At 66.3% G+C, this 13,194-nt stretch overlaps 3 protein-coding genes across 3 annotated transcripts; 1 reads left to right on the forward strand and 2 right to left on the reverse strand.

Annotated features, from left to right (window-relative positions):
- Positions 1 to 2,261: 2,261 nt before the first annotated feature.
- EMIHUDRAFT_449256 (hypothetical protein) lies at positions 2,262 to 5,381 on the reverse strand (the record flags this gene model as incomplete). The annotated part of the gene is made up of 11 exons (XM_005787910.1): positions 4,820 to 5,381; positions 4,625 to 4,680; positions 4,205 to 4,447; positions 4,091 to 4,162; positions 3,826 to 3,867; positions 3,718 to 3,751; positions 3,341 to 3,648; positions 3,246 to 3,262; positions 3,089 to 3,179; positions 2,786 to 3,004; positions 2,262 to 2,492 (listed from the first exon to the last, which is right to left on the reverse strand). The coding sequence occupies exons 1-11, from the start codon at positions 5,331 to 5,333 to the stop codon at positions 2,262 to 2,264; spliced, it is 1,827 nt and encodes a 608-aa protein (XP_005787967.1). The 5' UTR covers positions 5,334 to 5,381.
- A 1,169-nt stretch (positions 5,382 to 6,550) lies between these two features.
- EMIHUDRAFT_433872 (hypothetical protein) lies at positions 6,551 to 8,237 on the reverse strand. The gene is made up of 5 exons (XM_005787911.1): positions 7,701 to 8,237; positions 7,514 to 7,637; positions 7,372 to 7,434; positions 7,200 to 7,279; positions 6,551 to 7,123 (listed from the first exon to the last, which is right to left on the reverse strand). Exons 1-5 carry the CDS (start codon positions 8,225 to 8,227, stop codon positions 6,787 to 6,789), a joined length of 1,131 nt encoding a protein of 376 aa, XP_005787968.1. The 5' UTR covers positions 8,228 to 8,237; the 3' UTR covers positions 6,551 to 6,786.
- A 4,630-nt stretch (positions 8,238 to 12,867) lies between these two features.
- EMIHUDRAFT_309401 (hypothetical protein) lies at positions 12,868 to 13,116 on the forward strand (the record flags this gene model as incomplete). Its single annotated transcript, XM_005787912.1, has 1 exon — positions 12,868 to 13,116. One exon carries the CDS (start codon positions 12,868 to 12,870, stop codon positions 13,114 to 13,116), a length of 249 nt encoding a protein of 82 aa, XP_005787969.1.
- Between the last annotated feature and the right edge of the window lie 78 nt (positions 13,117 to 13,194).

Raw genomic sequence — 13,194 nt, forward strand, 5'->3', positions numbered from 1 at the left:
CCGGTATGCTACATAGGTTTCCCGAGCTGAGACCTCCTTTCAATCCAAGCGTATCTTGCTGGAAGCCTTCCCGCTGGCGGGAGGTCCCCAGTTCGAAACCTGGTCGACCCTTATATCTTTTGTTCACACCTGAGCGGGCTCAATTTTGCTCAGATGCTCCTACGAATTCGAAATCGTGTCCTCACGCTTAGCGCTTGGTGTGTGTTCGTTTTTCGTCACGGGTGTTCCGGGCATTTGAACGCGACCATCGGGGGGGATGACATGCGCTCCATGGCTCAGACTCGCTTGGTCCCTTCTGATGCCCTAGGCCACACGTTCACTTGGGGGCTGGGGGCCTGTACTCTTACGTTTTATAATAGAGTACTCATCTCTTAGACTTCGATACGACTGGCTGGGCCGCTGCTCACAATTACGGTAGGGGCCGGGGGCAAAAGCGAAAAGGGTTTGCCCCGGCCCGAAACTGGCACATGTCCCTAAATCCCATCTCGTCTCAGAGTTTGACCGTTTTATTTATTTATTTCGCACCGCGCGGCCGCGGGGGGACTTTGAGAGTGGTGACTGGTGTGTGTGGTATGCGAGTACTTGGAGCACTTGGAGCACTTGGAGTGCAGTCGGTAACCTCACATCCAGGGCCGGTGAGCTGAGAAGCGCATCCAGCGGGCCGGATGATCGGTATCGGGCTACGGGCTAGAGAGCCCTGACCCCTAGCTAGGGGGGGGGCGCGCATTCGCAGGGCAAGGGCCTTAAAGTAAACACGGGTCTCCGAGGGTTAGTTCTGCGCTTTGGGTGTCCCCTAGCGGCGGAACGCCCCCTCTACTCGGAGCTAGTAAACACCAGACACTAGACACGAGCATGACGTACACTCTCACCCGACATCGCCACTCAGGGCTCCTCCGCCCGATCTCCCCACCCCCCATCCGAGGGGGCTCCCCTCTCCTCCCGGTCCTCCCTCCTGTTCGATTTCCGATGGTTCGGCGTCGGCTGCGGAGCCCGCCTTCCCCTCTTATACTTCTTCGACCGCGGCCTCGCCGCCGTCTCGTCTTCGGGGGCTATTCTTGTTGCCTCCGCCTCCGGCGATCCCGTGCCCGACTCCTCGGGTGAGGGCGGCGGCATTCGATCGCCACGCCGCCCCTCCCCGGGAGGTGGGGCCAGCTCTCTTCGGTCGAGGACTCGCGCCCGCCCCCGCGCCCCCGCGGTCTCTCTATCGTCCTCGGCTCTTCCGTCCGTCCCGACTCTACTCGCAGAGGCCGCGTCAGCTCGTCTCTCGCCTCCTCCGACAGCTGACCCCAGGCCCCCCCCGGGGCCCTCCGGTCTCGGCCCTCCGGCTCGCCGGCGGGTTCGTTATCGTGTTGCGGCAACTCCCCCCTCCCAGCTCCTCCTCCCGGGTACACCAGCCTCCGGCGGGGCGGTCCCGGGTCCCCCAGGTTATTCCGAGCGGGTCCATACGGTGGCGGCCCCGCCGGCGGCGGGGGTGGAGGCGGTGGCAGGGGCGGCGGGTATGGTGGCGGCCCTTGCGGTCCAAACGCCTGGTGTGGAGCCGCTGGGGCGGCCCCACGACCCTGCAGCCGTCCCAGTGGTGGGGGCGGGAGTGGCAGTGTGGGTGGCGGAAACGATGGCAGCACTGGCGGCCGCACCGCTTGGTGTGGAACCTCAGGGGCGGCTCCTCGACCCAGCGGTCGCTCCAGCGGCGGGGGCGGGTACGGTGGTGGTGGCGGCGGGCCTGGTGGCGGTACCGGCCGCCGCAACTCCTGAGGCGGGGCCTCGGAGGCGGCCCCCTGCCCCTGCGGTCGTTCTAGCCGGGGTTCCACGCGTCGGCCGTCCACCCCGCTCGTGGGGGGGGGCCTAGCTCTCGTCCCCCCTCGGGGAGGGGGGGGGGCAGGGCCCGGATCCGTCGACGGCCCCGCCTCTCCCCCCCCCCCTGTCTCCGCATCAGGCCGTAGACTGCCCAGTAGTCGCGTCGCCTCCCCCCTCGCCCGGTCCTTCTCGATTCGGTCCCGCACCGCCCGGATATCAAAGGCCGAGTTGTGTTCAGACAGCGGGCCCGCCGATGCCACCCGCCTCTTCACACAGCAGGCGTACGCCTTCAGCGCCTGCCCCCCCGGGACTGTGTCGGTCCCGGTGCGATGTCGTTGACGAGGTAGTCCTCCCCCTCCCACCGGAAAACCTGTCCTGAGTAAAAAGACTTTCAAAAAGCTCATTTTTGCGAGGACACACCGAGTCTCACGTTTTCTCTGGCTCTAGGTCAGTAATTTGTCGCTCAATCAAACCCGCCCACGTGGACCGCTCCACCCCTGCGCCATGTCATGTAGCCGCTTGGCGTGGCATTTGGAGCAGAGCCCGTCGAACGCCGGCGATCCAAAGAATCCGCACTTGCCGAGGCACTTCTTTGTCGATCGGGGGGCGGCGGCAGGATCGGCAGCGACGGGAGGAACTGCGGGCGCTGTGGCAGAAATGGCCAGCGCGGGGGCGTCGGACGGGTGGAAAGGCACGGCCTGTGCGGGCGCTACGTCTTCCAGCGCGAACTGTGAGGGCCGATCGGGCGGCGGCGGCTCGCTGAGGAGCGACGGGGAGGCTGCCGCGGGCGACGCGGGCAGCCGCGGCGACCGGTGCGGCGACGCCGGTGGGGCGTGCAGAGTGGCGGCGGTGGCGGCGGTCGTCGCCGGCGGCGGTGGGGGGCGGCGAGGGACAGGACCCGCCTACGGCGCGGGAGGGCTCCGTGAGGGAACGAGGCCGACTCTCCCTCTCTCTGTCTGTCGAGTGGGTGAGGAGTCGCCTCATCCAACACCTTCATCCGCATCTTCTTCTTCGGAGGCAGTGCCTCCTCCGCCATGGCCTCCGCCATGGCCCCCTTGTCGCCTCCCCCCATCTCGCCGCTCGCGTCCATTTTGCCCGATTCCGCGCCTCGGCGGTGGTCCTCGCCATCGCGCATCACCACCGCCCCCCTCCCTGCCACCAGGCCCTTGGCCTCTCCAGAATCCGCCTCTGCACTCCCCCTTGCACCCGCCTCTCCCGCCGCAACCAAACCACCCGCCGTGTGAGGGCGTGCTGCAGAGCCCAGACCCGTGCCGCATTGAGCGCAACCACACACCCACTCGCCGCTGTACCCGGCCTTGACTCCCGCGCACCGCAAGCACGCCCAATGCTCGCAGCCAGCGACGTCGCACTCGCCGACGGCGCGCCTGCGACGGATCCTCGTGTCATCTCGATCAATCTCGGTGAATCGCAAACCGCACGTCGAGTCGCGCCGAACGGTCACGCCCTCCTGCGGGGAGGGGAGAGCGGGGAACGATACGTAAGGGGGGGGGACATGGGGTGAGAAGCAGCATGAAGGAGAAAACGCCTCGTCATCAAGCACAGCGCCGCAGCGGCAGCAATACACCGCAAGACTTGACCCACCTGCACCGCCGCCCTCGGCGGCCGCCGCATCCTCTACCGCAACCGCGGCGGGCTCAGCTACCGCCACCGCCGCCGCCGCCGCAATCGTCGCCGCCGCTTTGCTTGGCGCCACCGTCGCCGCTGCTTTGCTTGGCGCCGCCGCCGCTTTGCTTGGTGGCCTTCGAGACGCGGCCGAAGCCGAACGGCTCGGTTGACGCACTCTGCGCGCGAGGCGGAGCACGGCATCAGCGGTTGCGTCGTACGGAGGAACGCCTACGGCAGAAGTCCAGAGACGTTCGGGAGGGCCCCTCTGCGCCGGCGAACCCCGTGGCGGCGAGATGCCGACGCCGAGCCGCGCAGCCAGCTGGGTCAGCACCTATGGGCGCGCAAGGGAGCGCGTCCAAGTCTGCTGTGAAGCAGGGAAGGGACGGAGTGGAGGGAAGCGGGCACGTAGTCTGCGCGGCCGCGCACGACGAGCTCCGCGACGCGGTCCTAACGATCGCGTCTCCTTGCTTGCTTCCCTCTCCTCTCGGCCTCCCGGAGACGCGCAGCGGCGCGATCCTTCGGAGTCGGCTGCAAGTTGATGATTGCGAAACGCTTGCGCCCGCGCCCCGGCTGCTGCCAGATGTACTTGTAGTGCTGCAGCACCTGCAGGGCATGTCCAAGCGGAGTCCGCACTCTGCCGCCAAGTGCGACTCTTGCCGCGCTGCGGCACCTTGAGCGAAGAACCAACGAAGAGCGACACGTCGGCGCGACCCGCGGCCTCTTGCGCCGACTCGAGCTGCGTCTGGCGGTGACAGGCGGGGGAAAGGTGAGGAGGTACGCCCACCCTCGCAGCTCGCCGAATGTGCGGGTACGCGCGTCGCGCCTCGTCGATCTTCTCCCCAAAGTAGACGATTGTGTCGTGCAGTGGCGCGCGGCAGCTGCTGTCGTCACATTTGCGCATCGTGGTGTGCCGCCGGTATGAAGACGCCTCTGTCACGTCGAAACCACGCAGAAACTCGCGGCCACACGCGCGGCATCGCTCGCGAAAGACGTTGCCGTGCAACTCCGTCAGCGCCGACGGCGGCACCTGTCCACACAGCGCGCGAAGGTCTGCCGTAGCAGGAGCTGCTGCTGCTCGCGCTACTCCTACTACCGTGAGTTGCACCGTGAAGCGAGGCATGTGAGTTGACGCTGGCTGCAGGAGTCCAGGACTACAGCTGTCGCCAGGCGGCACTGCTACAGTGACGTTATACTACTGCTGCACCCCCGAGCGCATGTGCAGGCCGTCGATGTTTTGAGAGACGACAGCGGCGACGCGGCCTGATAGCGCGGTCATGAAACGGCAGCTTGAAGAGCGGTGCGTGTGGCAACGTTGGGCGCCACGTGCGGCGAAGTTGCTGCGCAGGCCGTCGGCGCCGTGGGAGTAAGGCGGGGACTGAGTGAGGGCTTCGAGTCGCACCGGCGCGCACGAGGGCAGCGAGCGCCATGTGGCCCTCGGTTGGCGTGACGCCGAGCTTGTCGACGCCGCCGGCGCGAGAGCCGCTGGAGAGGGAGCCGGCCTTGCCCGCGGGCGCCTTTTTCTGCTGCGTCCATATCCCCTGCGGCCCGCGGTAGTCGGGGATGTTGGCGGCAGTCGAGATCCCAGCGCCGGTGTACACAACCACGTGACGCGCTCCAGCCAGCATCTCGCTCAGCGCGTCGATCTTGCCGCGGAGGACTTCGGCGTCGTCCTCCGTTTCCACCATGCTCGCCGCCTCGGCCGCCTTGCGCGCTGCAGTCCGCTCCTGCGCTGCCTGCAGCCGGCGCGCCTCCTCTGGCCGCGCCTCCAGCAGCGCGAGGTCGGCGGCGGTGCGCTCGTCGACTGGCGTGCGGAGCGCGGCCTTGAGCCGACGCTCCACCTCCCGCTCCTCCGCCGCAGCCCTGGACTGCGCCGCGCGCTCCAGCTTGGCCGAGTCCCGCTGGGAGAGCGCCATCGGGGGCCTGTGCTCGTAGGCACGGCCTGTGCGATACGGCGGCGCCTGGCCAACTTGGAAGGCGGCGAATAAAATTATTCGAGGTCCCCTCTAAGCCCTCAGACAAGATATGTAAGATGCGCCCTCCCCCCTCGCTTTTGCAAAATCCTGCAAAGGTGGGGACGTGTCTGTCCTCGACCCAGCCCTAGCTTGGGATGTCCGTTGTATTTATTTATTTATTTATAGACAAGATATGTGGCACGAAGGTTGAAGCGAGAATCGGAGAGAGACTGCGAAGAGAGATAGGAAGAGGCGGACGCCCAAGGGTGGGCGACGGCTAGCGCACCACACCCCTCTCCTTAAAATCCCTGTGTGGTGGCGGCGTGCCGTCCTCCCATCCCTCCCTTGGGCGTCCGTTTTCTTTCTTTAGACAAGATATGTGAGGGGGGCTGCGCAAATTCTGGGCACACGCGCAGATTCTGTCGACACGGGCGCGCCATGCCCAAGGCCTCGCGCCCTCGCCGTCGAAGGCGCCGCTGCCGAGGAAGCCGAAGAAGCCGAAGGACGTGAAGGACGTGGCCTTGAACACGATGCGCCTCGCCTTGGAAGGCGGCGAATGAAAAATATTTTCGTCGGCACGAGGGAGCTTACCAGTGATCCAAGCTCCCTCACGCGCTCCACCCGCGATCCGCACCTGTGACCACAAGCACAACCCATAACACTGTGAATTTGTGTGAGCTCTGTGTCCTGACTTGCTAATAATCGCGAGGTGGGGTGCTACTCGAGTAGTCTGGGACCCATACGTGGCAGTTCCCTTGCTCCAAGCGCTTGCGCTTCGGCGGTAGTGATCTAATCACCCGAATACCACGTTCGGATCGCTCCTCATCGCAAACCCTGTCAGCAGTTCATGGGCTCGCGCTCATCCAGCAGCAGGTGGGGCCGGCGGTAGCGCGGCACGATGCGAGCGAACAGGCCCTGCACGACCTCACGTTCCAGGACGTCATTCAGGCAGTGCGCTCGTTGGCCACGCTTGCCCCATCCGACATCTTGCCTGCACCAGCCGAGCACAAAAAGGGCGAGAGGCGGGCTCTCGTGGACGCCGAGCAGGTGAATGAGTTGTAGCGTGTGTGGAGCCGCAACACAGGCACATTTCTACGTCACGGTATGCGTCTCAGTAGACCGCAGGGTCCCTTCTGTAGCCGAAGGCGAAGCGTAGCCTTGTTGCTTTGACCGTCTCGTTCTAGTTTTCTTTTTTCCAAGACACAAAGCCCGAGAGTGCCCCCCCGCACATGCACATGCAACGGTGACTCGCCACAGCCCACACACTCGCGTACAAACATGCACACACTCTATATGACTCGTGTGTACGCGTGTGACTCGTAGACCCATATGGCGCCATGCTGCATGCACGACACACAGACAAAATACACCAGAGACATGCCGTAACCCACGGTCAGCGTCAGGATGGGCGACTTCAGCGGCAGCGAGCCGTCACTCTAGTGCCCTCGCTGCGCTGCTCCACTCGTCCGCTACACAATATTGGTCGAAGGCTGATGCGCGCCTCCCGTGCGCGAGCCGTCGCGTGTCTCGCTTGCGGATGACTTCCGCGTGGCGGCCTTATCCTCGGCGCTGCTGTCGTCAAATGTGCCCCACGCCAGCGGCGGCATCTCGAGCGCCGACTCATCCAATCTCGAAGCGACGGCCAAGCCAGCCGGAATACCGACGAGGGTGGCAAGAGTGAGAAGAAAGTAGGGGGGTCTGATGCCGGCGGAGAGGGTGAGGCATGTGGGCGGATCGACCAGCTCAGCAAAATGCGCCTACTCAACAGGCTGAATGATTGGAAACGCGGTCCGACGGCATGTGGTCGGCGGCTCGGGCCGCTCGAATGGCGCCTCGGCGACGGCGCCAACAGTGTCGCAGAGGCCGTGCGAGATTTCCCCCACGATCTGCTGCGCAATGGCGTCGAGCTGGGACGAGGGGGGGGGGGGGGGGGTCCACGCTTAGTGGGCGGAAGGGGTGATGGGAGGGGTTCGACGAGGGAGCTTGCAGGAACCCGCACCTGCACGATTGAGAGGATCATGCAAACCACGTAGACCTCGAGTGCACCGAGGGAGGAGCACACCTAGTTTGACCGGCCGCCTCAGAGGCCGCCGAGAGGGCCCAGGCGGTATATGCGGACGGAGCTGCGGGAGGGGCGGCACATTGAGCATAAAGCCAGCGGCGTGGCGCGACGACGGCGAAAGCGGCACGAACCAGGCGAGCAAGCAGCCAAAGTACCAGGCAAGAGGGGCGACCATGATAACGAGGAAGTAGATGACGCGGTACCTGGAGGGAAGCTCGGGGCGGCTCAGCCAGGCCAAAGAGACGAGAGGAGAGACGGGGCGGCACCCTTCCATCAGCCAGTCGGGCGATGATGGCGAGGCGTGGCGGAGCTGGACGCCACTCTCGATCACAGAGTACTCGTCGGAGCTCTCCCCGCCGAGTGCCACGCCGAGAAGCCCCCCCTTGGAGAGGCGGAATACGGGGAGGAAGCAGGCGCCGAGCGTTGCGCAAAAGGCAAAGATCAGTGACAGGCTCACCACGATGCCAAAGCGTTCGCCGGAGCGATGGCGGAGCGCGACGCTTGGGATTGGTGGCGCAGCAGCCTCGGTGCCAGGCCGTACGGCGGCCTTCCTCTTCCCCTGGCCCGCCCTCGTCGCCTCGCGAGGCGGGCGCGCGCACGGGTGTTGCGGCGGCAGGCACACTGTCTTGTGCATGTGGAAGACGAGGGCGGTGAGGAGCAGGGAGGCGAGGACAGCGAGGAAGAAATAGGTGATGCCCTCTGTCGGCATAACCTCGACCGAGACGGTCGCCAACGGGAGCGCGCCCGGTTCGGGAGCGGGCGGTAACGTGAAGTCCATCTGCATCGCCGCCATCAGAATGAAGATCATCAACGAATCGACGTTTGACCACTTGCCCATCTTCTCAAAGAAGCCGAGCAGGGCGCCCCGCCTCCCCGCCGGGAGAACACAAGGCGGTGCCCACAAGCAAAAGAGCGTAGTCGAGAGCTTCACGGCAGGCCAAATGCCTACACACACGGAAGGTTGCGCAGCGGCACGTCACGGACGTGGTTGCCGAGCTTCGGAGCTAGGGCGCTGGTCGGGCGCGCCCGAGAAGACCACGATGAGGGCCGAGATGAGGTAGCCCATCCCGCCCGTCTGCCAGAAGCGGATCACCTACCGCGATCGATGGAGGCTGTGCCATGCTACGCAGCAACGCAGACGGTCCACCAGAGGCGCGTCACCGAGGAGGGGAGCCCAATGCCAAACACGTCGAGCGGCGGCAGCGGTGCCCCCGCCACCGAGACCGTCGCACGCACCATGGCGCCATCGAGCACGGGCGCGTTGGCATACGAGAAGAGGAGGAGGTTCAACACGAGCAAGAGCGAGAGCGGCCACGTCAGCGAACGGGGGTAGTGCGACGCGATGGGGAAGGCGCCACCATCCGCCGCCGCTCCGCGCCGCGGGACGCAGCAGAAGCGCGGACAGGCGAGGTGACCGCCGATCACGAGGGCGCTGATGCCGTAGGCGGCCCCGTAGACAGTGCACGAGAGCAGCGTCTCGAGCCCGCTCATACCGGTGCCGGTGGTGGTGGTTGCGGCAGCGGGAGGCACCCCCACCCTAGGCGCCGCGCAGGCCTCATGCGCCGCGTCGACGGTCGAGGCAAGCGCCTCATTGAGCGCGCCGAGGGTGCCCGGCAGGACCGCGGACAGCAGGGAGCCGAGAAAGCCAGCCGTCAGCACGGCGGGCTCGGTGCCGTTGATGGGGGCGATCGCAAGCTCAAAGCTAGGGGGAGAGGGAGAGCTCGTCTCAGCGTCTCTACCTTCGGCTCTCTACCCCTCTCATGTCTTTCTTGGTGTCTCTCGTGTATCCGGCAAGACTCCGGGAGGGTTGTCGAGGCTGCTGCGACCACAAGGGTGATACATGGGCAGAGACCGCACACCTCGAGGCGCCGCCATCAAGTGCATCGAGGCGCGCTCCGCGCAGGGGTGTCAGCACGCAGGGTGAGGCGAGGTCGGCGATCGAGAGGGCGCCGAGCGCGCCGGCCGCGAGCCGTAGCTGCTGCACGGCCTCAGCAGTGACCGCAGCGGCCGTCAGGTTGACCGTCCAGCCCACCGTCCGACCTATAGCAACCACGTCGCGCTCACAGCACAACGAGCCATGCAGTTGGCCTCGGTTCGCCCCTTGCTTTGACCCAGGAGCGAGATGCTCAATGCCATCGAGAGCGAGAGCGGCTCGCTGGTGGCCACTGCAGCACGCGCCTTTGTAGCGTAGAGCGCGGTACCACCGCTGAACGGGTCGACACCGTCGCTGGCCTCGCACTCCGCCGCAAGAAAGGAGAGCTCCGAGGCGGCTGCGACGCCCGATAGCCGGAGGTCGGAAAGGCCGAGCTGGAGGGGCGCTGGCGTCGCGAGCGGCGCAACCAGCGAGAGCGAAGCAATCTCGCCCACGGCCAACTCGTCCACGCCGAGCGCGCGCAGCGCCAAGTTGGCGCGGGCTGCCTCGGTCGCCGCGCTGTCGTCCGCGACGGTGGTGGCGGCCGCGAACGCTGCCTGCCGCTCGGTCTCATTCGCCCAGCCAGAGCCGGCTTGCACGAGAGCCGCCCGCCCCCCAACCGTGTGGCGGCGACCAGTACCCGTGTCGTCTTCCCCGGCACCCTCGCGGCCGCCCGCACCGCCCTGCGAGCGCCATAGCCCGCTCGCCTTGGTGCCCGCACCGCCGTCGCCGCCATCGGCCAGAGAGGCCGGCGGGGATGAGGTGGCACAGGTTTCGTGGTCGGCGCGTGTGATGAATGCCTCGAGCGCCTCGAGCGCCAAGCCGCTGACAAAAGCGTCGAGGGCGTCCTTGATCGCGCCAGGGGCGGAGGAGCCAATAGCGAAGTCCAAGGCGTGGCTGGTGGCGGCTAGTACCGCCGAACCGAGCACGTCGCCGCCGTCACTGGGCACGGCGGCATAACGGAGCCGCAAACGCGCAGGTGAGGCTGCCAGCGAGACGTGGCGAGGGGCGACGCCGAGAGCGGCTAGGGCGCACTCGGGCCGCGCCGCCGCTGTCTGGAGGCTGGTGACTGCGAGGGCCTGCGCGCTCGGGTCCAGCGCGAGGATCGCCTCCGCGTGCGCGCCCTCCAGGCTGGCTTCGATCTCCACCTCCTGGTCGAGGCCCGGTGGGCGGCAGCAATAGGCGAAGCAGGCTGTGCCGTCGTTCTCCGCGACCTGCTGCCCTTCCTGCGGCGATGCGGTGGGGCAAGCCCACCTGCTCGTCCAACCGCAGTCACACGCGTCTACCTCGCCTCGCCACTGGCGGTCGGTCGGCATCGGCGGCGTGACTGTCAGCCATGCGCGGGCTCGCAGCGAGAGCGGACCGAGAGTGGCGGAGGCGAGGATGGAGCGCTCCCCCTCCAGCGTGAGGGACAGCGCCTCGACAGAGTCTAGGCCGGCCACGGAGAGAGCGGTCAGCTCGACGTCGGCCATCCCCAGCCCGCCGAGCTCGAGGGTCGGGAGCGCCGGCAGGAGCGCAACCGGCACAAACAGCTCGTCTGGTGGCTCGGTGGCGTTGAGGGCGGGCGGCGGCTGCATCGTGAGCACGGCGACAGCCTGCGCGACGTGGGAAGCAAAGGGCGCGTGCGGAGGAGGGGCGGAGAGGGAGAGGGTGTCGGCGAGGGAGGCGGAGGCGGACTGGAAATGGGAGCCAAGCTGCCGAGTGCCTCTCGGAAGAGTCTCGGAAGCGACTCACCCGCGCCACACGGGAGGCGGCCTCGGCGCCGAGGGAGGCGTTGGATAGCGTCGAGTTGAGCCAGGAGAGGGTGGCCGCGGCGGCGTTATCGCCACCGACGCTGTCACGGCCGAGCTCCGTCCAAATAAAACCGCCCGGTGGCTCTGCCCTCGCGAGCGGGCGGGCGGCCAGCGCTGCGACTTGGGACTCTTCGAATCGTGCGAGTGCGGGGCCAAGGTCAAGCGTGATGATCAGCGCAAGCTCGTCCTTAATCAGCGAGCTGAGCGTCTGCGAGAGCAGCTGCGTCGCCAAACCTGCCACGCCCGAGAGAGGGCCGAGAGACGCGATGTTTACTGTCAGCGCAGCTCCGACTTCGGACCGTTCGAGCTTGATGCCGGCGGGCAGGCCGCTCGAACCACGGGGGGAGAGCGCCAGCACGAAATCGGCCGTGAGCTTCTCGGCCGCTACCCTCATACCACTGAGCGGCGTGAGCGCAGCGAGCTGGCCGAGGGCGCCGACTGCCTTGTCGCTGAGCCGCACACGCAATGCGCCGTCAGCAGCCGGGCCGCGATTCACGTCGACGCGGCCAATAGAGCAGTGGAAGCCACCGTCGGCGATAGCAAGGCTGTAGCGAGGCGGCTGCTGCTGTGCAGACACCGCTGTCTGCATCCCGTCCACGCGCACGCCCCAGCACGCGACCTGCTCGAGGCTCAAGGTCACGGCGGACGGCACCTGCTCCCGCGTCTCGACCTGCAAGGTGACCTGGTCTGCGGTGAAGTGGGCGCCGTAGAGGAGCCGGGCGAGGGTGCCCATCGACAAGAGCTGGCGCCAACCCACAAAACAGGAAAGCGACCGGCAGCAGCGGAGCAGCAAGGAGTCCGCCGCGCCTCGCCTCCGTGATATGATTGTGTACTAGAGTTAGGCCCTTGAAGGGCCCCGCCCCCAATGGGGGCGGGGTTGAATGGGCTAGCGTTTGCGTGGCGTTGACATGAGCACGAAGTTGCTAATGTGGGTAGACGAACAAATAGTAGGGTTGAATTCGTCCACGTAAGGCTTGGGGAGTGCTTGGGGTGGCCTCAGGCATCCCCAATGGAGTCGCAGCGGTGCCCCAAAAGCAGCTTTTAGCGATTGTCGAACCTCGAAGCCTGTTCGTTTGAAGAAAGGCACACGGTAGAGCCGTACTATCGGGCCACCGGTGTCGGGTCACCAGTACTAAACAAAAATTCGACAGTTTGAGGGGTGAGAGCATGCAGTATTGTGGCATATCATGTCACATAAGGTCAAGCTTGACCGCAGAAGCATCAAGAAGCGGATACTCCAGCTCGACTGTGCCGGCAACGCTGCCTCCTCACGCCGAACGCGAGCAGCAGATGGCCAAAGTGTGCCAGCGCGAGAGCCTCGCAAGCGGGCGCAGAAGAAGCTCGCCGTGACACGATGCCGGGCGGTGGTGGTGCTCTGGCGGCTGTGCACAGTGGGAAACGTCAGGCTGCAACAGGGCAGCACGATGGTCGTGCCCCGCTGCAGCCTGGCCTGACATGCACAGGGCGAACAGAGACGGGACTATCGCCTGGCGCTCGTCTGGGCAAACTTTGACCGCCGCCCGGCTCGCAACGAGCACGCAGCGACAAAATGATGACCGTGTCGAAGTTGAGGCTGGTCGAGAGGAAGAGGCTGCCGTGCGAGCCGGCAATTGGCTGGCTCGGCGTGGACAGCCGGCGGCGACTTTTTGCCGAAGAGCGTGCCTGCCGAAGAGCGAGTCTGACTCAAAGTGCACGGAGTGGGCGCCGCCGACCGTCGGGAGGAGTCCGATGGGTGCCAGGACGATCCAGAGAGCGATGAAGGCGCAAATTGCGCCGCCGAAAGTGGCGGTAGAGGCCAGGCCGTGCGCGTGGGCCGGTCGGGCCACGTCCCGGGGCGAGCGATCGAGGGCCGCGGGGCTTGCCCCGTCGGCCGAGCGGTGCGAACGGCCGGTCGCCCGCTTCGGGTTGGACCCGCCGGGCGGTCCGGCGGCGGATTGCATGGCCGGGCGGGCCTCCGGGAGGCAGGCGGGGCCGTGACAGGGGCAGGGCAGAAAATCCCATTCGGAGAGCGTGTGGCGCGACCCGGTTGCTACTTTCAATGATAGGGATTTCTCG

Source organism: Emiliania huxleyi, assembly GCF_000372725.1.
Source record: "Emiliania huxleyi CCMP1516 chromosome Unknown EMIHUscaffold_14, whole genome shotgun sequence".
Classification (NCBI taxonomy): domain Eukaryota; phylum Haptophyta; order Isochrysidales; family Noelaerhabdaceae; genus Emiliania; species Emiliania huxleyi.